We start from the raw sequence: 19151 nt of genomic DNA, 5'->3' as shown, positions 1-19151 counted from the left end.
CCGCGGATTTGTCGATTACCGCAAGAAAAGTTGGCCACCTCAGCTGGGCAAAAATGGAAGCCTGCCCCGATTGTGCGGCAGACGATCACGGCACCTGCCCCGAGTGCATTGAGGGGAGGGCAGGGCCTGTCCAGTGCCATCGGGGCGGCGTTTGGCGCTACGGCTCCCAGGATGGCGCAACTCCTCAAGCAATTGAACCCTGCAATCAGCCAGTACAAGGACAGGCGGTTTTGCGGCACGCAGCAGGAGTTTGAGGAATGCCTGCACACCTCCACCACCGTCTATGTGGGCAACCTGTCCTTTTTCACGACTGAAGACCAGATCTTCGAGGTGCGCAGGCAACGGCGGTCCGGGCGCAGTGGCCGGGCAGCGACAGGCGGCGGCGGTGGCGGCGGCGGTGGGCCACAGTGCTGCAGCCTGGCTACCGGAGCTCTGCTTCCTGCTGTGTCAGCCCGCATTGCTGGATCCCAGCACTGCTGCTTGCACACACGCAATGCTCAAACACTCAACTTGCCGCCCTCCTGGTGCTTCCCACCATAGGTGTTCAGCAAGGTGGGCGACGTGAAGCGCATTGTGATGGGGCTGGACAAGCACAGGTCCACGCCCTGCGGCTTCTGCTTTGTGGTCTATTACACGCGGGAGGACACCGAGGATTGTGTCAAGTACGTCAACGGCACCATGCTCGACGACCGCCCCATCCGCGTCGACTTTGACTGGGGCTTTGTGGAGGGGCGGCAGTTCGGGCGCGGCCGATCTGGCGGGCAGGTGCGTGGGTCGTGAGCTTGGGGAGAGGCATAGGTTTATGGAGAAGAGGAAGGGTGCGTGTGGCACCAGCAGACGGGGCAGGTCGGAGCGGGCGGTGTCACAGCTGTTGGTCTCTACGGTTGCTGTTGGCGGGCCTGCTGATTTGAGCACCCTTGAGCCCAGCCTTGCCAGGCAGCTCATGACATTCCCATACTGTGTCTGCTCCGCAGGTGCGGGACGAGTACCGCATGGACTTCGACTCGGGCCGGGGCGGCTACGGAAGCATCCTGCAGAAGGAGATGGAGGTGGGCGAGCTGGGCATGAACGAACTTGTTGCCCTGGGTCGAATGGCTCTCATTTGTTATGGTAACCTGCTCCTACTTGCTCGCCAGCCTGTTGGCCAAGCACTCCCTTCGTTCCCGCTTGCGCCTTCACCCCTGTAGGTGCGGCAGCAAATGATGAACAGTATGGCAGAAGAGATGAGCTATGGGGGTATGGGCGGTTATGTGGGCGGCGGCGGCGGGCATCACGACATGGATGCAGACGGTGGTGAGCAGCCCACGCGGTTTAGAGAAGACTCGGACGATGAGCGGTAGGAGGCTACTGCACCCGCTCTGCCCCTGTTAAGCACCTTTGACGCTTCCCTCTGTTTGCTTCGTGCGCTTGTTCCTGTTGCTCAATGTTCCTGTTGCTCAGTCCCCTGTTCCTGCTTGCTCCGCTGTGCTCCTCTCTGCTGACTCTCTTATGCTTCCACAAATCACCTTGTTACCACTTGTTGACTTGGCAGCAGTGCATCTGAACTGTTGCGCTTTGCCACCTTACGGCATTTGGGTGCACATGTCGCAAACCAGAATAGCTATGACAGGGACGGAGCGACTTGTGAAAAGTGTGGAGTCCATTGAGAACAGCTGCGGCTGGGCAACTCCATTCGTCCTGCGAGCATCAAGCTCGCCATGTGCCACAGGGGGGGGGGGGGGGCGCGGCGCGGCGGCCGTTGCAGCGCAACAATGCTGGAGTGCACATGTGAGCAGTCTTGAGCACAGCCCGCGTCGGCCCGAGGGCTGGTTCTGGGCTCACACCAGCTTGGGCTTGAGCCCTGTCAGGCTGGGCTGGATGTCGGCCAGGTCATCGGTGCGCGCCTTGTTCATGTCGCTCAGCACCTGGCACAAACGGCAGGAGGGGCAGGGCAGGAAGCAAGATGAGCAGGGGAAAGCAGGCAAGCTGGGGGCTGCAAGGGCACCCCGTGGATGTAGCTGGTGCCTCCAACCCTGTTGCCCTACCCCAACCTGCTCGCGCGTGCGTGCAGCTGGGAATGCTGAGTATGCCCCAGCAACCCCACCCCGCTCACACACGCAGGCCACCCACCGTGGTGCGGAGCTGGTTGATGTGCTGCTTGTACATCTCAAAGATGGCCTCCTCCCGAACCTTGCCCTTGTCTGCCAGCCCATACTTCTTCTCAATCTCGCCCAGCTTGGCGGTCAGCACCTGCCAGCCCTTCTCGTTGGCAGAGTCCAGCTCGCCGCCGCCCGCCTTCTCAGCCTCGTCCAGCGCCGCCATGATCTCGGCCTTGGCCGCCGCCATGCTGCCGCCCAGGCTCATGCTCTCCAGCGCCTCGGTCACAAACTGGCGCACGGCGTAGCCGGTGCACGCAAATTTGTAGTCCAGCTCAGCGCTGATGACCTGCGGAGGGCAAGTGCTGGCGGTAAGCCACTTGCTGGCAGCATGCACAATATTCAAGCCTGCGCCCGGCAGAAAGCAGCAGGCGCGGCGGCTTCCCAGCATCTGCCGATGCCCACAGCCGTGTGGCAGCAGGACAAGCTCACATCCTCCACGTCGGGCATGCCAATCTGCTTCTTCAGAGCCTCCACATCGGCCGCATACTTCTTGATCGCCGCATCGTCGCCGGTCAGGGGCAGGCTGATGTTCTGCGCCGACAAAAGCAAAGGGAGAGAGCTGGGCGAGCGGGGCTTTGCCAGGGCCTGTTTGCTGAACTAATTTGCGACCCAGGTGTGCCCGCCGGGCCGCTGGGCACACGGGCAAGTAGTGTTGCAGCATTGCTGAAAGCCTGGCAGGTCTCAGCACAGAAACCCGGCAACCCATCGCACCTGCAGGCCCTGCATCAGCTGCTGATACTGCTGCTGCGACTGGCGGAATGACGACAGCACGATGTCTTCATCTGCACAAGAAAGAATGATAGCTAGGCACAGATTTGTGCTCAACTAGTCCTGATGGAAGGCTGTGCAGGGCAGGGCGGGCCACCCGCCCCCGGCATACCCTGTGCGGGCTGGGCGGGGGTTGCCGCAAACTGCCTAAACTGCTCCGTCTGGCCCAGCGCCCGAGCGCCTGCAGGGGCCTGCGAGCAGCAGAGGCGAAGGGTGGGGGAGCCTTCAGCAGTGCAGGTTGGCACCCTCGCAGCCTCCAGCATCCAACCATGCGGCATCGGGCAGCTGCGCACCAGCCGCTTCGCCCCAGAGCGCCCGAAGTGGGCCAGGAGCGACATCCTGCCACAGGCCCGACCCTAGCGATGTGAGACCCGCCGGAGGCTGGACTGGGCACCCACGGCGCAGGGGCGAGAGCACAGGCGCCGAGGCGGGCAGGCACAGGCAGAAATCGCTGCATCCCATGTGTACCCTCCACGTACCGCACTGCTCGTCATGCTTGGCTTCCCTCGCTGCCCCACTGTTCAACGATTGCACATCGTCGTTGATCGGCCCCTGCGCCCCTCCCAGCCCACCTCTACCGTCTGATCGCAATTCACACGATCACCAGCTGTGCCCCCGGGATCCCTGGCCCCCCCTGATCGGCTGGCAACATGGAGGCCGCAACGGTGGCGGCAGCAGCGGCGGGCAAGAAGGCGCCAGACCAAGTGGTCGTGCACCCACTAGTGCTGCTCAGCGTGGTGGACCACTATAACCGGGTGGCCAAGGACACCAAAAAGCGCGTGGTGGGGCTCATCCTGGGCGAGAGCTACAAGGGCAGGATTGACGCTACCAACTCGTTTGCGGGTAGGCGGTGGGCGGTCGGTTGCCGCTCCTAGGCTCGCAGGCTGGCTCTTGTTTTTGGGGCAGGCTCGCGCATTGCACACCTCCAGGAGGCCGCAGCTGCCATGCAGCGCCCACCTGCAAAGCTTGGTTTGCAGGCTGTGTCGAAACCAGCAGCCTGCTGGGCCCGCACCGCCCCCCTCACTTGCAGTTCCATTTGAGGAGGACGACAAGGACCCGTCCATCTGGTTCCTGGACCACAGCTACCTGGAGAACATGTTCCGCATGTTCAAGAAGGTCAACGGTGAGCGGGCGGGGGTTGATGGCCAGGGAATCACTTGCGCTTTTGTTTTTCACCTTGCCCCGTTGCGCCCAGCGTGTGCTGGGCGGCCCACCACGACACAACACACAGACCACCTCCATGCTCCCTGCCCTGCAGCACGGGAGCGCATTGTGGGCTGGTACCACACGGGGCCACGACTGCGCGAGGCTGACATCGACATCAACCAGCTCATTGCGCGCTACTGCGACAACCCGCTGCTCATCATCTGCGAGGTGCAGGTGCGTCCCGGAGAGTGGGCGGGGCCGGGGGCGGGCACCATCTGGTTGTTAGGGAGTGGATCCAGGGATGGTTATATCCAGGGATGGGGCATAAATCAGGGGCCAAGCGCTTCCATGCTGCGACCCTGACTCGTTGCGGTGCACGCTCTCACCCCCCCACCTCTCTGCCTCCACGTGCTCCCGGCGTGTGCTGCAGCCCAAGGACATGGGCCTGCCGGTGCACGCATACCTGGCACGCGACGAGGTGCGGGAGGACGGCACGGAGAAGAGCAAGCAGGTGTTTGTCAACCTGCCCACCGAGGTGGGAGCCACCGAGGCGGAGGAGATTGGCGTGGAGCACCTGCTGCGCGACGTCAAGGACGCCGCCGTGTCCACGCTGTCCAGCGAGGTGAGGCGCGCTTTGTGGTGGCGGCACCATGCAGCTAGGGAGCTGGGGGGCAGTTCAGGCGGAGCGGGGATGGATCCGGCAGGAGTCGATGGCGCTGTTGCAGGCGGCGGCTTCAACGCCGCGCTGTCCTTTCCGTTCTCTCCTGCGTGGCGGCACTGCCCTGACACCCTGACACCCAGCTCCGGCCTTCGCCCTGCTGTCCGCTGATCACCTGTGCCTCCTGCCCCTTCCCGCAGGTGGGCGACATGGTGACGGGGCTGCGCGGCCTGAAGTCACGGCTGCTGGAGATCCGGGAGTACCTGGAGGCGGTGGCGGGCGGCCGCCTGCCCGTCAACCACGACATCATGCGCAACCTGCAGGTAGGCAGGCAGGCTGCTGTCGTCTCTTCTCCGTGGGGGTTCTGACTCATGCGACCGGGCGGCTTCAGGCTGGATGCTGGGCATGGTCCCTGTTCTACCGCAGTGTAACATGGGAGCAACATTGGTGTGTGTGCTGCTCGCCGCTTGCCCCCATTCATGTCCGGCACTTCCCCTGCCCCGCCCCTGCAGGACATCTTCAACCTGCTGCCCAACCTGAACGTGGCGGAGCTGTCGCGGTCGTTTGCGGTGGAGAGCAACGACATGATGCTGGTGCTGTACCTGGCCTCCCTCATCCGCAGCGTGCTGGCCCTGCACGACTTGATAGACAACAAGACGGCGCGCATGGCGATCGAGAAGGAGAAGGTGGGGCGGGCGGGGGATGGCATCAGATGGAAGGATCGGGAGCATCAGGCGACAGATGGCAGTGCATGCTGCTGCAACCAGGTATCTGGCAACTATAAAGGGGGCTATCAGGCTGCGCAGGATCACCAGGGCCTGCATCCTGCCTGCCTGCCTGCCTGCCTGCCTGCCTGCCTGCAGCAGTCCAAGGAGGAGGGTGCAAAAGAGAAGAAGGAGGACGGCAAGAAGGCAGCAGAGGCAGCAGCGGCAGCAGAGGGCAGCACCAACGGCACAGACGGCAAGGCAGAGGATGGCAAGAAGTAGCCTGCTGTGAGCTCTTTAATTCGCCCCTGCATCTGCCCCACTTTTCATTCAGTCCCGTGGTGCCTCTGCGCGGTTGTGACCAATGACAGGTGTGACCTCAGCGAGCTCGAGTTGTGGCGGTTGATCAGGATACGGTACCACTCAGTTTTGAGGGCATGGTGTCTCCCGCTGCTGGAGACAAAGCTGGGAGGCTGCCTGCTGACTCCGTCAACCCATGCAGCCTTGACTGGGTACTGCTCCGTGCGTACCGCAACCGCCGCAGTGTTTGGCCCGACCAGCGGGGCAACGCCTGCTGTGTTTGATCGGATCACATCATGCCGCTCCTGCAGTGTGGTTTCCTGGCTAATGAGCCGCTGGGAGGAGGCGAGCCTAACAACTCGCACGAGCTGGCCTCTGCCCAGCCCGTCCCCGTGTCCTCGGGGGTGCAGCTGAGCAAGCCATGCGACGGAGGATGGGGATTCGCATTGGCCGCCACCTCTGATCGCATTTACAGCTGGGGGGTGAACAGCGCCACCATTCTTGCCAAGCAGGGAGGAAACGACGACGGTGCAGACCCCTCGACCCTGGATGAGGTGCGCGGGAGCTGCAGGGCTCGAACCCCAGCTTACTGATTTTGCCGCCCCTCCCGGAGGCGTTATGGGCGCTTGCCGAACGTTTTGCCCCGCTGCGCCCTTTGATTAGCAGGTGGCACAGGGCGTGACCACGGCGGCAGCGGGCTTTGACCATGGCTTACTGGTCACAGATGGCAAGGTGCTGGTGTTTGGCCCGGCATACCGCCCGGCAGGGACACCGCCCAGCCTGCTCCTGACGCCAGTTCCCTTCAAAGTGGCGGTGATTCAGGTGGCGGCAGGTGCGGCAGGCTGCTGCTGTGTTTGATGGCCACCGCACAGCCGGGAGAGCATAGAGCATCCTTATGGCTAGTTTGGCACAGAGCACCAAGCTGCCGCTGTCCTAGAGTTGTGAGTTGACAATGCTGCGCTGCGGGCTTTCTGCAGGCGAGCACCACAGCCTAGCCCTTGGTGCCAATGGCGACGTTTTCGCATGGGGCAGCAATGCAGAAGGCCAGCTGGGTTCCAGCAGCACCGTGGCCTCGGCTGCACCCGTGTTGGTGGCAGGCCCCTCCTCGCAGCACCGCGACGCTGCCCTGCTGCAGCCCGCCACCGCCGTGGCATGCGGCGCACGGCACAGCCTGGCCCTCAATGCGCTGGGTCAGTGCCTGGCCTGGGGCTGGAGCCTGCACGTCCAGTGCGGCAAGTCGGCGCCCAGCGTGCCAATGCCCAGCGTGGTGCAGAGCCTGGGCCCCCTCACATGCGTCGGCGTGGCTGGGGGCATGGGCCACACCGTGGTGTGCACTGACCAGGGCGATGTGTATGCCTGGGGCCTGAACGGCGATGGCCAGCTGGGGGACGGTAGCGACGTGTCGGCACTGGAGGTGGGCTTTTGGGGCAGTACACTGCAGCTGGTGTGGCTGCGTGTTTCTGCTTTGCACGGCACGCCTTTCTCAATCCGTTTGGCGCCCCTTTTGTCAAAACACACACGCCCCCGTGCCGCAGCCCAAGCTGGTGGAGGACGCAGCGCTGGCGAGCGAGAGCGTGACCAAGGTGGCGGCCGGCTCCCGCCACACCCTGCTGCTGTGCGCCAGCGGCAGCGCCTTTGCCTGCGGCTGGGGCGCGTTTGGCCAGCTGGGCAGCGGCACGTTTGCCAGCTCCCGCACCCCGCAGGCGGTGGCGGTGCCAGCTGGCACCAAGGTGACAGACATTGCTGCCGGCTGGTGGCACAGCCTCATCCTCACCGAGTGAAGGAGAGGGTGCGCCCAGCAGAGGCTGTCCGTGAGCAGCTGGACTTGTTGGTCCTGCAGACTCCTGCCGCCGGGTGATTTTGCAGAGGCACTGTTCTTTGTGACACGCTACATCATGACACGCTTTATGGCAATATGGCATGTACAAAATGTGTTCTTGACAAAAACGCATTTTGCCACAGGAGCTTGGAAAGGGACCAGTGGGTGGAGACTGAGGCGTTGCGCTGCTAGCGCACCAGTTGAATGCCGAGCGCGTTCAAATGCGCACAAAGCCGCGCTCCCTGGCTCGCTCTGTGCTGGCCAGCTTCTCCACCTGCAGGCAGGGAGGCATGCGATGCTCGGCAGCATGCCAGGCTGCCGCGCACCTGTGCGCGGCACACTGTCAGACCTCGCCACCAGCGCACCTTCTTGGGGTTGAACTGCGCAGCACGTGGGTCGTCCGGGGCTGTGAAGACCATGCGCTGCCCACCATGCTCGTAGCAGCCCACCAGCCGGCAGTGTGCCTGCTGGCACCACTCCGCCACGCTCTGGTCTGCAGTTGGGGGGCCGGCATGGCCTGTGATCGGCCCAGCGCGGCCCCACACCGCTCCGGGCCACATGGGGCGCTGGACCAGGACGAGGGGTCAGCAGCAGCAGAGCACCTGCCGCGCACCTTCGCCTGGGCGGGCCCCCTCCTCACGCAGCTTCTGCAGCTGCTGGGTGGCCACCTGTTTGCTGCCAGGGTGCAGCGAGCCGTCGGCGCTGACCACCCGCCACCAGGGCACCTCGGTGTGACGCAGGTCCAGCTGGCGGATGGCGCTGCCCACCATGCGAGCGCCCCCCGGCCCCTTGCCAGCCGCCTTGGCCACCTGCGTGTGTACACCAGGGGACAGCACAGCAGGTGTACCTCCAGCAATTCACCGCATTGGTCTTTACTGCAAACAGATCCCGCACAGCAGCAGGCCCACACCTGGGCTTCTCACGCTTGGGCTGCTCTGGCACTTCCATCCCAAGGCCGACTCACCTCAGAGTAGGTGGCTGTTTCACCTGCAGGGATGGCCTGCACAGCTGCCAGGTAGACGCCATGCCCGCGGGAGCCAGGCTCGGCCGCCTTCTTCTTGCTCCTCTTGCGCGCCCTGGGCCCGCCCTCCTCATGCGAGCCTGCCTCGGCAGCCTCCTGCTGCGCCTGCTCCTGCTGCTCCGCGGGGCCTGCGGGCCCAGGCTCGCCCTCCGCCTTGCGCTTCTGTCCAGCTGCCACTTGGGCCGCAGACGCAGCAGCAGCGGCGGCAGGTGCCACCTCCTTGGGCACCAGCTGGGCCTCTGGGGCCGCCACCTCGGCCATGCGCTGCACCTGCCGCGCCTGCTCTGCTGGCCCCTCATGCCCGCCTGAGGGTCCGCCGCCGGCAGGGCGAGGCGTGACGACCGGGGGCGCCTCCTCGCTGTCCCCTGCCACAACCCCAGCCTTCAGGCCCTGCCTTGGCGCAGCCCTTTCCTGGGCGCCTGGCTCAGGTGGCTCGACCGCCTCCTGCTTGCCTTCCGGTGCCGCCGCCGCCTCCATCTGCTCCTCCTGTGGCGCCTGCTCTGCCGCACCCTCCCCTGCCCCCTCCTCCTCCTGCCCACCCGCCACCCCCCCTGCATCTCCCTCCTGCTGTCCCCCCTCAGCTGGCGCCGAGGCCTCTGCCCTGCCCTCCAGCTCCTTGGCTGCCGCCTCGTAACCCTCCAGGTCCCTGCATGCACGAGAGCATGCATGCTGCAAGTTGAAAAGGGCGCCTATGCATATGGAATGCAGGCTGTGCTCCAATGCTCCAGGCACCAGGGCTGCTGGCGTGCCCACCGCGCCACGCCCTGCGGCGACATCCCCGCCAACTCCGCCTCTATCTCTCTGTTGCGATCAAATGGGAAGGCCAGCACATCCAGCTCCTGCATAAGAGACAACCTTTGGGACCAGGTTGGGAGCCCTGCGTTGTGTGGTGAGCTGAGCCGGCCCCCGACAAAACACCTGCGCCTCCGTCGCCAGGTTGTCAGCAGCGCCGCCGCCGGGCATTGCCGCGTCGCCCTGAGCCAGCAGCTCGACTTGCTGCTCGAGGTTGTTGTCCATCTCAGCGGCAGCCTTGGAACCACGGCCGTCCAAGGCACCTTGTGGGACGGGTGCTCGCCCTGCCCCTGGTGGCTGAACGCTTCCCCTGGACAGCTGAAATGCTGTAGTAGACTCTTGAAACTCACCCGAATGCCACTGGGTGCCCGACTGTAGTGCTGTACTGTCACAAGGGTGATTTTGCATGTAACAGCTGTTTTTGTGACCAGAAGCAATGAATGGCAGTGCGTCACAGGAGAAGCGCGGGAGAAAAATATGCAGGCTTGCATTGGTGCCCGAAGCCACGAGTCGACCTGCCGCGGGGGCGCGGCAGCATGCTCACAGGCCGGCGCCGTCCTGCGCGCCCAGGCGGATGTAGGAGGAGGCGCGGTAGACCTTGGAGGGGCTGGGCCCCCCTCCCACGCCCTGCCCCACCCCGTAGTAGTTCTGCAGCACGTCCAGCACGCCCGCATTGTCCTGCGCGACAATTAGGTCCTTGAGCTCCTGGGCGCCCACCGTGCCGTTGGTGTCGCAGGCGCGCAGGAACTGCAGGCAGGGCGCGGGCGTGGGCGGGGGGAGGGGCAGGCGGGTCGGCGCAGGGCGTCGGCGCAGTGCAGCACCTTGGCGCATGGGCGCAGGCCGGTGTTCTCCTGTGCTGGCCCCCAACCTGCCGCAAGGCTGCTGACTCCACGCGCTCCACCCTGCAGTACGATGCGGCAGGGTACAGGCACCAGCGCCGCCACCAACCGCACCTGCAGCAGGCCGCCGTAGAAGCCGTCGTAGTCCACCAGCACAACCGGCACCGGGTACTTGCTGCCCAGCTTCTTCAGCTGCACCAGCGTCAGAATCTCAAACAGCTCGTCCTGCAGTGCCAGGGCGCAGCGGTGGGCAGGCTTGCCGGGCACAGCAGGATGGCGTGTAGCAGCAGCCCGGAAGGAGGGGAAGGCACGGCATGATAGCATGCGGCGGTTCAGGCAGAGTAAGAACACACATGTAGTGTGCTCTGCACACACCATGGTGCCCAGGCCGCCGGGCAGGAAGAGGTAGGCGGTGCGGTCGCTCTCCTTCATGCGCACACCTGCACCCCGCGCGTTGGCTTGTGAGCTGGCGCTGGTGCCAGCCAGGAGATGCTCCTTAACTGGCTGTCAGCACTGACTACAGGCAGAGAGCCGGGCCCACCAGCACACCTGAGTCCACAAGGGCCACCTTGCGAGACGACAGGTAGCGGCAGAACACCTGGCTGTCGGGCGGCAGGTAGGAGGCCGTGCGCACTGTGGTGCCCGCCTCGCGCTGCACACGTGCAGGGGAGTGGGCAGGCATGTGTGAGAGTCCACAACCGGGTGGGGGCGGGGGCTGCTAGCAGCAGGCAGCCAGCGCAGGTCTCACCTGGATGCGGATGCCGCCCACGGGCTTGCCAGCACTGCAGCAGGAAGGCAGGCACCGGCCTCACACAGGCAGCGCAGTAAAGGCATGGCATGTGCGGCACAGCAGCCCCAACGTGTACGCCGCATGGGGCACCTTTGCCGTGCCGCGGCCTCCCTCCCGCCCCACCTGAGCGCGCCCAGCGTGGCCGCCTCCATCATGCCAGGCCCGCCGCCAGACCAGGTGGTGCAGCTCAGCAGGTTGGCCACCTCGCGCCCCAGCTCCACTGCGCGGTCCCAGTGCGGGCTGTCCTGTTTGAGCCGCGCGGAGCCGTAGTACACCACGCCCCGCCCCTTCTTCTCGATCAACGCATAGCATGCAAGCATTTCCTGCAGCAGGGCAACAGATCGGGCAGGCCAAGTGGAGCAGGGGGGTTGAGGGAGTTTGGGAGGGAGGGTGGCCACGGGCGGCACACGTTGTGGCATCGCACAAGCCAGAGGTCAGCTGCGGGGTAGCGAGGCATCATGGGTGGTCACCTGCTGCACTGCCGCCGCGCTGTCACGCACCCCCGCGGCCGCCCACTCGCCCTGGCTGCGCTGGTGGAACCAGGACCTGCATTTCGAGAATGAGGGGAAGTGGGTTGGTTACATTCCGGAACCAACGGTGGCGGTCAACCCCCGCCCCGCTTTCATTCCCCACGGTCCCCGCCCCTCTTCACCGCCAAGCTTTGGCACCAGGGCGCCGCCCGCCAGGCAGCCATCTTCGCCGCACCGCCGCGGCGGGTAGCCCCGGACCAGGCCGTACAGGAAGCCCGCTGCAAACAGTTCGCCCGCCCCCGGGGTGTCCACCACCTGCAGGGGCAGCAGCAGCAGCAGTTGGGCAGCACAGGGCGGTGAGCCGTGTTGGCACGGCAAGCGATCCCCACGCAGGCATGCTGTTGGGCCGCCAGAGGCAGCGGCAGCAGCAACGGGGATGCCCGGCACCCGCCCCATGCCCAGGGCCAGGCTCACCTTGACGCCGGAGCATGCGGGCATGCCGATCACCTCTGCTGAGCCGTGGTCCTTGATCAAGCAGCCCTGCAGGCCACCAGCAGGCACAGCATCAGCCTCACGAGCCCAACCACAGGAAGCAGTGCATGCCGGGCAGACGCTGCACACCCCACATCACTTCCGACCCTCCCAGCCATCACCTTCTCCCCCAGCGTCACCACCGCCAGCTGCTTGCAGTGCTCGGCAAGATAATCGAGCGCAGCCTCGGGCGCAGAGCTGCCGCCGCCCATCAGCTCCCCCGCCTCATCCTCGTTGCAGAAGCAGACATCAAAGGCGCCTCGCTCCAGCAGGGAGGTGATGATGGGGCGGAAGCTGCGGGGCAGGCGAGGCATGCAGCAATGCATTACTGATGCAACGGGAGGCCGCTCGCTGGCATACATGCACGATGCCGCAGCTCGGCAACACTGCCACACCGCAAGTCGGGCTTGCCTTCGAACCACCTCAAAGCTGGCCAAGTCGATGGCCACACGGCAGCCCGCCGCCGCCGCCAGCTCTGCCGCACGCTCCAGCATGTCTGGGTTGTACAGGCAATCTGCGCACGGGGTACAGCGTGCACAAGCGTGTGCGCCCGGCTCGTGAACAAACAACAATCACGGTGGCTCTAGGAAAGTGCTGCCACGCAAGTCACGTTGGAGCTGGCAGGCCACCCAAGCACCGCTCACATGCGCTAAGGAACACCCACGGCACGCCGGCAAAGTCCTCTGGCCGCAGCTCGCTGGCATCAAAGGGGGAGCAGCCGCTCAGGCAGGTGCGCATGGTGCGCTGCCCGCCGCAGCTAAGGATGCAGGAGCGGCCGGTGGGCCCCGGCTTCACTTCAACCCCGCTCACATCCACGCCTGCCCGCTTCATGCTGCTGATGAACAGCGTGCCCCACTGCAAAGGCAGGCAGGCATGTTAGGTTGGGCAAAGGTCCCCAGCCGACAGCAGTGCGATATCCTTCCCCACAAAGGGGGGCACCCGCCTGCTGTGCAACCGCACCTCATCGAAACCGCGGGCGCCGATCAGCTTGCTGCTTATGCCCAGCCCCGCCAGGCCTCGAGTGGTGTTGGCAGCGCTGCCTCCGGCCTTGCTGTAATATTCCCCCACCGCCGTCAGGGTGCGCTGCACCTCGTCCAGTTCCACGCGGTGGCTGCCCCCCAGCTCATCCGCCACCAGCTGTTTGAGGGCGTCTTCCTCAATCATGCAGACATGGTCCACGATGGCCACCGGCTGCAGGCTCAGCACTTGCACGGCGCCTCCCGTGGCGGCAGCCGCGCCGCCGGTCTGCAGACCAGGGGGGACACATCCTCAGATCGTCAGCACGCAGTGTCACGGTTCCAGCGTTGCTGTGGACACTGTCGGGGTCTCGGCGAGGTGGGTGGGCCACCACACGTGCAGGGTTGATCGCGGCGGTGTGCGCCGCTGGCCGGCGGGGAGCCACCATCGCATTTTGAACACAACAGACATGCGCCCTGGGGCACATTGCAAAGCAGCACAGCTGTTGCAAGCACCTTGTCAGGTTCCGCCATGACGTTCGGACTAGACTGGGGCTGCGATCCCTGTGAACAGGCACAGGAGCACTAAAGGTGGTCTGGGAATAGAGCCAATGCTTGCCTGTGCAACCTTTTGGGAGTTGGAGGGCCAGCTGGCGCCGCCAACGCTCACATGCCTGGGCCAACGCTTACATGCATGCTTTACAATATAATGATCTGACAATGAGCAGCGGCAGCAGGACATTGTTCAAGTTTTAACTGCTCGGGTTCATGGGCAGCCAGCCGTATGCGCGGCCCTCCTTGGCGCCCACAACCTCCTGCACTTGCGCCTCCAGCTTGCGGCTCAGCGCATCCACCGCCTTGACGTGGTCGGCAAGCAGGTCCAGCCCCCGCAGCTCCAGCGCCAGCCGCTTGGCCGCCAGCAGCAGCTGGTCACGGCGGTCGGCCGCCTCGCGAGCCGAACCCTGGAGCAATGAGCGGTGAAAACAGGAGCTGTGAGGCCTGGGGTGATGCCGCTGCAACCACAGCGGACACCGACACCAGGCCACCGACTCTCACCTCAAGGTCGTCCACCGTTGCTTGCAGCAACTGCAAGTGCTGCATCGTCTCTTGCTGGGCGCCCACCACCCGCCCCGTCAGCGCCACCGTCAGGGCGGCCAGCTGACGCTCCAGCGCGTCGATCTGCCGTGCTGGGTCGGGCTGCTGGGCGGCCATAACCCCAATCCCCGCCCTGGAAGGGCCCTGGGCAGCCCGCTCCAGGCCCCTCAGTTCAGCATGGAGACCAGCGATTTGCCCCGCCCCCTGCTCCGATTGGTTGCTGAGTGGGTACTCACGCACTGCTCGTTTGAAAGGGTTGCACCTCTCAATGCTCAACACCTAGGTGCACCTAGCTGACAGCTGGCAAACGTGTTGCATGGAGGAACTGGTGTTTGGAGGCGGTATGCAAGAGCCAAAGCGTTATCGTCCACTTGATCACTGAAAGCTTGTCACCGTCACAAAGCCCCCTGCCTCTGCCAGCTCGCCGTGACAACTTTCATTTTGTCTGACAGACGAAACAGGGCGCCCGGCACGCGCCAATTCGGGAAATATGGGCGCCTGCTCAATCTTATTCCACGTGACGGCGTTCCTCCAGGTGCGGGAGCCAGTGGGAGCCGAACGGCAGTCCTCTGTTTCGGCGCCCTGCACCCTTTTGTCGCCGTGCCAAGGATGCCTGAGGCGGCGACCGCTCACGGAGGTGGACGCGTTGTGGGCAGGGGAAACCCGCCGCGGCGCGCCGCCGCCGCCACCTGGCGCTCCCCTCGCAGCTCCCTTGCAGCTGCCTGCTGCTCCCTTGTGCGGCTCCCTTTGCAGCTGACCCTGACCTCAGCTGACTCTGGCTGCGACCATGCAGATCATTCTGGCCATCGCAATCATCGTGGTGGTGGCGGTCCAGCTGGTGGACGTTAGCGTGTCTGGCACCACCTACACGTCAGTCGGCACATGCATCCGGAGGCATGCATTGCATGTTGTCTGCGCTGCCTGAGCAAGCCATACTGGATCAATCGCGGAGGTTCTCAACCCACAGCAGGCGGCTCAAGGCTGACAGCGCCTTCTCTGTGCTCGACTGCACTGTCGCCTGCTGCCCTCCTCAACGTGCTGAACTGGGTTGCCCTTTCTTTTTTGGTTGCAGCTATCAATGCCTCCTCGGGCAAGATTACATGAGCTCCAGCTTGTGCACGTACACTTTTGTTGTGTGCGGTGTCTCGCTCGTCGTCTCCGCGGTCATCAGCATGATCCAGTGCTGCACCTGCAACTTGTGCGGCCTGGGCAAGATCCTGGATGTCCTGGTGAGTTTCCACGTTAGGGGAGAGCCGCCATGTGGCTGCATTGCTGGGCACGCTTGCCAATCTCCTGTCTCAACCGCCTCCACCGATTGGCTGGCGCCCCTGGACTGTGCTTGCCTGCAGCTGGGAGCCCTGGGAACCATCTGGTGGGCTGTTGCGAGCGGGGTGATTGGCTCCAACGCCATGGACCCGCTGGGCGGCACCGCCCAGGTCACCGCCTCCAGCAGCGTCAACACGGCGCGTGATGCGGTGCCAATCATGTGCTGGGTGGAGACCGGCATTTTCGGTGCCATGCTGCTCAGCTCGCTCTTCCGCGTCTGCAACTGTTGCTCGCGGTCGTGAAGTGCCCTTGTCATGCCCCATTTGCGTGCATGCTTGTTTCTCTGTGCCACCTGCTGGAAGTCACCGCACAGGTGCCCTTCCCCTTCCTTGTGAGTGGTGTGTGTGTGTGTGTTATTTATTCTCTCTTTTTGCCACCAGAGCACATCACCCCCCGCAAAGCTCTGGTGGGGGCGGCCATTTTCTCTCTTTTTGCCGTGCTATTTTTGCGTCTGCACATCTTTTTGCTGCTACACTCTCTCCCCTATTCCCTGCCGTGTAAAAAGAACTGTTTTGCATCAGTTGTGATTCACATTCAGCGGCTCTCAATAGGGTCCCCTGCAAGGCAGTTGTGGGTGGCATGCCATGCGCCACCGCCTCAGCGGGCTTGACATGGGGAGGACAACCCTTGGGAGCACACACCACTGATCCTGGCTCTCACTCGCTCAACAACTTCTAGTCGCCACTATGACGAACACAGCAGGGGGACTTGTTGACTTGCTGCGGGGGGCGCTCCAGTTTGTCCTGCAGGGCAAGCTGCCGCCACCAGACCTCACCAAGGCCCTGATTAGCAAGGTAAGAGATTGCGGCGCGGCTGCAGGGCCCCCGTGCTGCCCCTCAAGGTGATTACCCTGTCACTGAGGCCATCCTCGCTGTCGGCCGGTCTTCCGCCTCCCCTGCAGGGTCTGGGGTATGGAATCCTGGCAGGAAGCACGCTGGTGAAGGTGCCGCAGGTGCTGAATGTGGTGCGGGCGCGCAGCGCCGCCGGCCTGTCCCCGCTGGCCTTTGAGCTGGAGACGCTGGGCCTGGTTATCGCCGTCACCTACGGCTTCCTCATGGGCCTCCCCATCAGCGCCTTTGGCGAGACAGTGGTGGGTGCGCCGGGGAGCAGTCTGCCGACCGGCAGGCGCCCACGTGCCGGCAAGCTGCAGCTGAACTGGGGCCCCGCCTGCCGCCTGCTTCCCACTCCCGCACTGCCCCCCTTGTGTGTGCAGGCGCTGCTGTTCCAGAACTGCGGGCTGCTGGTGCTCATCTATTTCTACCAGCGCCGCTCGCTGGCCCGCACCATCACGCTGCTGAGCGTTCTAGCAGGCAGCGGGTTTGTGGCCTTGTCGGGCACTCTCAGCCAGGCCGCCATCACCACCCTGTACGACTGCAACAATTTCATCCTCGTGGCCTCCAGGTGGGTACGCATGGCGGTGTGCAGCGGCTTGAGCAGGAACCTGGCCCAGCCATTCAGGCTTGCGCAGACCCTCAAGTGGCTGTGTTACACTCGGGCCTACTTTGCATGCGACAAGACCCACACAGGTGTGACATGCCGCAGGGTGCCGCAAATCTGGCAGAACTTCATCGCGGGGTCCACGGGCCAGCTGTCGCTCGTCACATATGCCCTCAACACTGCGGGCGCCGCCGCCCGCATCTTCACGTCCGTCCAGGAGAATGCGGGGGCCGCCATGCTGCGCGGCGCCGTCATCAGTGAGTGGCAGCAGGCCGCCTACGGCAGCAGCAGCGCAGCACGCCGTGACGCACCTGCCCCACCATTCCCCATGATGCAGCTGCCCGGGTGCTTCCACCCACTCATGGCCCCTGCGCTGGTTGCTGCCCATGGCCCCCTGCAGGCACCCTGCTCAACTGCGCACTGGCTCTGCAAATTGTCTTCTATGCCCCAAAGGAGGCGAAGAACAGCAAGAAAAAGGCGGCATGAATCGCTTTGTGATTCCCAGCATCTTTGAACGCAGCTGCACTATATTTTGTAAGAGCTGTGTAGCTCATTGCCATCACCCAACCAGAAGGCCAACTCCGCCTGCCTGATCATCAGCACACGAGAAGTCATTGCTGTTGCATGTGGCGGGAGAAACAGCATACTGAGAAGCAAATGAGTGACTCATGGATGACGCGTCGGCACAGAGAGAGGCTTCTGTGAGAGGATTTGCGGCTCCCCCACGAGGAACAAAAGCAAGGAGCCAGAAGTTAAAATACAGTGGCAGAAATGGAACTGCCAACACACTACTCCTAGTGCCACCGCTGTCATGTACTGCTGCTGCTGCGAGCCTGGCGCAATCTCCGCCTGCTGCTCAGATATGCTGCTGGCCAGCAAGCCTGGGGGAAGGGGGTGACACCAAGTTGCTGCTACAGGACGGAGGGCTGCGCCGGACTGTGAAAGGGTTGCGCCGGGCTGCACTGCGCTTGGCACTGCGTCCGGCGCGCGGGTTTCTGCTCAGCAGCAGCTGCTCTTCTGTGTCGCAATGGACTTGCCCTCGCCCGGCCTGATGGTGTTGGCGGACTTGTTGACGGCAGGCTCGCGCGCCATGCGATTCTTGATCTCTGCCGCCATCGTCATAAATGCCTGCTCCACGTTGGACGCGTTCTTGGCGCTGGTCTCGATGAAGGGGATGCCAATCTCGTCCGCAAACGCCTTGGCCGTGTTGAAGTCCACCACGCGCTTGCTAGTCAAGTCAGTCTACGAGCAGGCAAGCAAGTGCAGGGGCACAGCGGTGAGGCGGGAAACATTTGAGGATTGACGCCACTTGGGCCCAGCCCAGAGACCAACCATTCGGCCTGGGCACGCCAGGCACGAGCAATCCAGCCGTGCAGCCCGACAGCCATACGATGCACCCGACAGCCACGACACCCACCTTGTTGCCCACAAGCAGCTTGTTCACGTTCTCGTTTGCGTATCTGTCAATCTCATTGAGCCACTGCTTGACGTTGTTGAAGCTCTCCTGGTCCGTCACATCAAACACCACGATGATGCCGTGCGCGCCGCGGTAGTAGCTGCTGGTTATGGTGCGGAAGCGCTCCTGGCCTGCCGTGTCCCACTGCGCGCAGGTGGATGGCAGGCAGGCAGCGGGTCAGCAGATGAAAAGGACACCGGCAAGCAGAGCATGCAGCTGTGAAATGGGCTGGGGCTGACAGCTGCACAACACTTGACCAGGCACATCCAAACTGGGACAGCAACCGGCCGGCGGCAACGAGCAGGCGGGTTGGCTCACGATCTGCAGCTTGATGACTTTGCCGTCCAGCTCCACCGTCCTGATTTTCTGCAGCGTATGGTCAAATACGAGTACTACGTATGAGCAGTAGGCAAGCAGCCAGACAGAGTCGGGCTTGCATCCGGACTTGTGCACCCGAGCGCAGCCACTCACAAAGTCTACGCCAATGGTCGAGATGTAGCTCTCTGTGTAGGTGTCATCCTGCGGCGCAACAGCGGCATGCCAGCAGTGAGTGGATGTCGCGAAGAGGCAGCAGCGCAACCGGTCGGAGCAACTGGCGGCGCAGCGCCGCCCTGGCGGTGCTCACCGCAAACCGCAGCAGCAGGCACGACTTGCCCACGCCCGAGTCTCCAATGAGTAGGAGCTGCAGCAAAGGGGCCAGGTAGGGTGGAGAGGGCGGCAGGCTCTCTGATCACGATCGCAAGGCTTCAGTCAAAGCGCCCGGCCGCCCTGCCCAGCCCCCAGTCCCGCACCTTGAAGAGGAAGTCGTACTCGGACTGGTGCGCCATGGCGAGGAGCGGGAGAGTGGGGAGTTGTTGCGGGGTGCCTGCAGCGCCGCGGGGGAGCCTGCGGGAGCCTGGAGCAGA

The 19151-nt window shown here is 64.0% G+C and overlaps 9 protein-coding genes across 9 annotated transcripts; 4 read left to right on the top strand and 5 right to left on the bottom strand.

The window, feature by feature from the left end:
• Positions 1-171: 171 nt before the first annotated feature.
• On the top strand, positions 172-1034 carry CHLNCDRAFT_14225 (hypothetical protein; the record flags this gene model as incomplete). The annotated part of the gene is made up of 3 exons (XM_005846425.1): positions 172-330; positions 541-765; positions 975-1034. Coding segments are annotated over 3 exons (444 nt in total), but the record flags the coding sequence as incomplete, so codon positions are not given.
• A 783-nt stretch (positions 1035-1817) lies between these two features.
• On the bottom strand, positions 1818-3244 carry CHLNCDRAFT_135689 (expressed protein; the record flags this gene model as incomplete). Its single annotated transcript, XM_005846249.1, has 6 exons — positions 1818-1904; positions 2110-2424; positions 2568-2669; positions 2850-2920; positions 3019-3097; positions 3200-3244. The coding sequence occupies 6 exons, from the start codon at positions 3242-3244 to the stop codon at positions 1818-1820; spliced, it is 699 nt and encodes a 232-aa protein (XP_005846311.1).
• Positions 3245-3604: 360 nt separating this feature from the next.
• Positions 3605-5390, top strand: CHLNCDRAFT_10776 (hypothetical protein; the record flags this gene model as incomplete). Its single annotated transcript, XM_005846424.1, has 6 exons — positions 3605-3749; positions 3937-4029; positions 4165-4286; positions 4483-4674; positions 4911-5033; positions 5223-5390. Coding segments are annotated over 6 exons (843 nt in total), but the record flags the coding sequence as incomplete, so codon positions are not given.
• Positions 5391-6858: 1468 nt separating this feature from the next.
• On the top strand, positions 6859-7492 carry CHLNCDRAFT_13561 (hypothetical protein; the record flags this gene model as incomplete). Its single annotated transcript, XM_005846423.1, has 2 exons — positions 6859-7128; positions 7250-7492. Coding segments are annotated over 2 exons (513 nt in total), but the record flags the coding sequence as incomplete, so codon positions are not given.
• Positions 7493-7750: 258 nt separating this feature from the next.
• On the bottom strand, positions 7751-9571 carry CHLNCDRAFT_135686 (hypothetical protein; the record flags this gene model as incomplete). Its single annotated transcript, XM_005846248.1, has 6 exons — positions 7751-7807; positions 7899-8026; positions 8147-8342; positions 8498-9200; positions 9308-9393; positions 9473-9571. The coding sequence occupies 6 exons, from the start codon at positions 9569-9571 to the stop codon at positions 7751-7753; spliced, it is 1269 nt and encodes a 422-aa protein (XP_005846310.1).
• A 315-nt stretch (positions 9572-9886) lies between these two features.
• CHLNCDRAFT_24809 (hypothetical protein) lies at positions 9887-11127 on the bottom strand (the record flags this gene model as incomplete). The annotated part of the gene is made up of 6 exons (XM_005846247.1): positions 9887-10093; positions 10300-10410; positions 10561-10625; positions 10735-10837; positions 10934-10967; positions 11099-11127. 6 exons carry the CDS (start codon positions 11125-11127, stop codon positions 9887-9889), a joined length of 549 nt encoding a protein of 182 aa, XP_005846309.1.
• Positions 11128-13684: 2557 nt separating this feature from the next.
• CHLNCDRAFT_135684 (expressed protein) lies at positions 13685-14144 on the bottom strand (the record flags this gene model as incomplete). The annotated part of the gene is made up of 2 exons (XM_005846246.1): positions 13685-13894; positions 13989-14144. The coding sequence occupies 2 exons, from the start codon at positions 14142-14144 to the stop codon at positions 13685-13687; spliced, it is 366 nt and encodes a 121-aa protein (XP_005846308.1).
• A 670-nt stretch (positions 14145-14814) lies between these two features.
• Positions 14815-17276, top strand: CHLNCDRAFT_135683 (hypothetical protein; the record flags this gene model as incomplete). Its single annotated transcript, XM_005846422.1, has 8 exons — positions 14815-14897; positions 15100-15256; positions 15377-15568; positions 16103-16147; positions 16255-16443; positions 16567-16754; positions 16896-17047; positions 17191-17276. 8 exons carry the CDS (start codon positions 14815-14817, stop codon positions 17274-17276), a joined length of 1092 nt encoding a protein of 363 aa, XP_005846484.1.
• A 513-nt stretch (positions 17277-17789) lies between these two features.
• CHLNCDRAFT_48940 (GTP-binding protein yptV1) lies at positions 17790-19073 on the bottom strand (the record flags this gene model as incomplete). Its single annotated transcript, XM_005846245.1, has 6 exons — positions 17790-18032; positions 18208-18390; positions 18565-18612; positions 18718-18765; positions 18872-18928; positions 19038-19073. The coding sequence occupies 6 exons, from the start codon at positions 19071-19073 to the stop codon at positions 17790-17792; spliced, it is 615 nt and encodes a 204-aa protein (XP_005846307.1).
• Positions 19074-19151: the final 78 nt, after the last annotated feature.

The sequence above is a fragment of the Chlorella variabilis genome (genome assembly GCF_000147415.1).
Source record: "Chlorella variabilis unplaced genomic scaffold CHLNCscaffold_14, whole genome shotgun sequence".
NCBI lineage: Eukaryota > Viridiplantae > Chlorophyta > Trebouxiophyceae > Chlorellales > Chlorellaceae > Chlorella > Chlorella variabilis.
The sequence above is the reverse complement of the archived record's forward strand: the minus strand, read 5'-3'. Positions and strand labels throughout refer to the sequence as shown.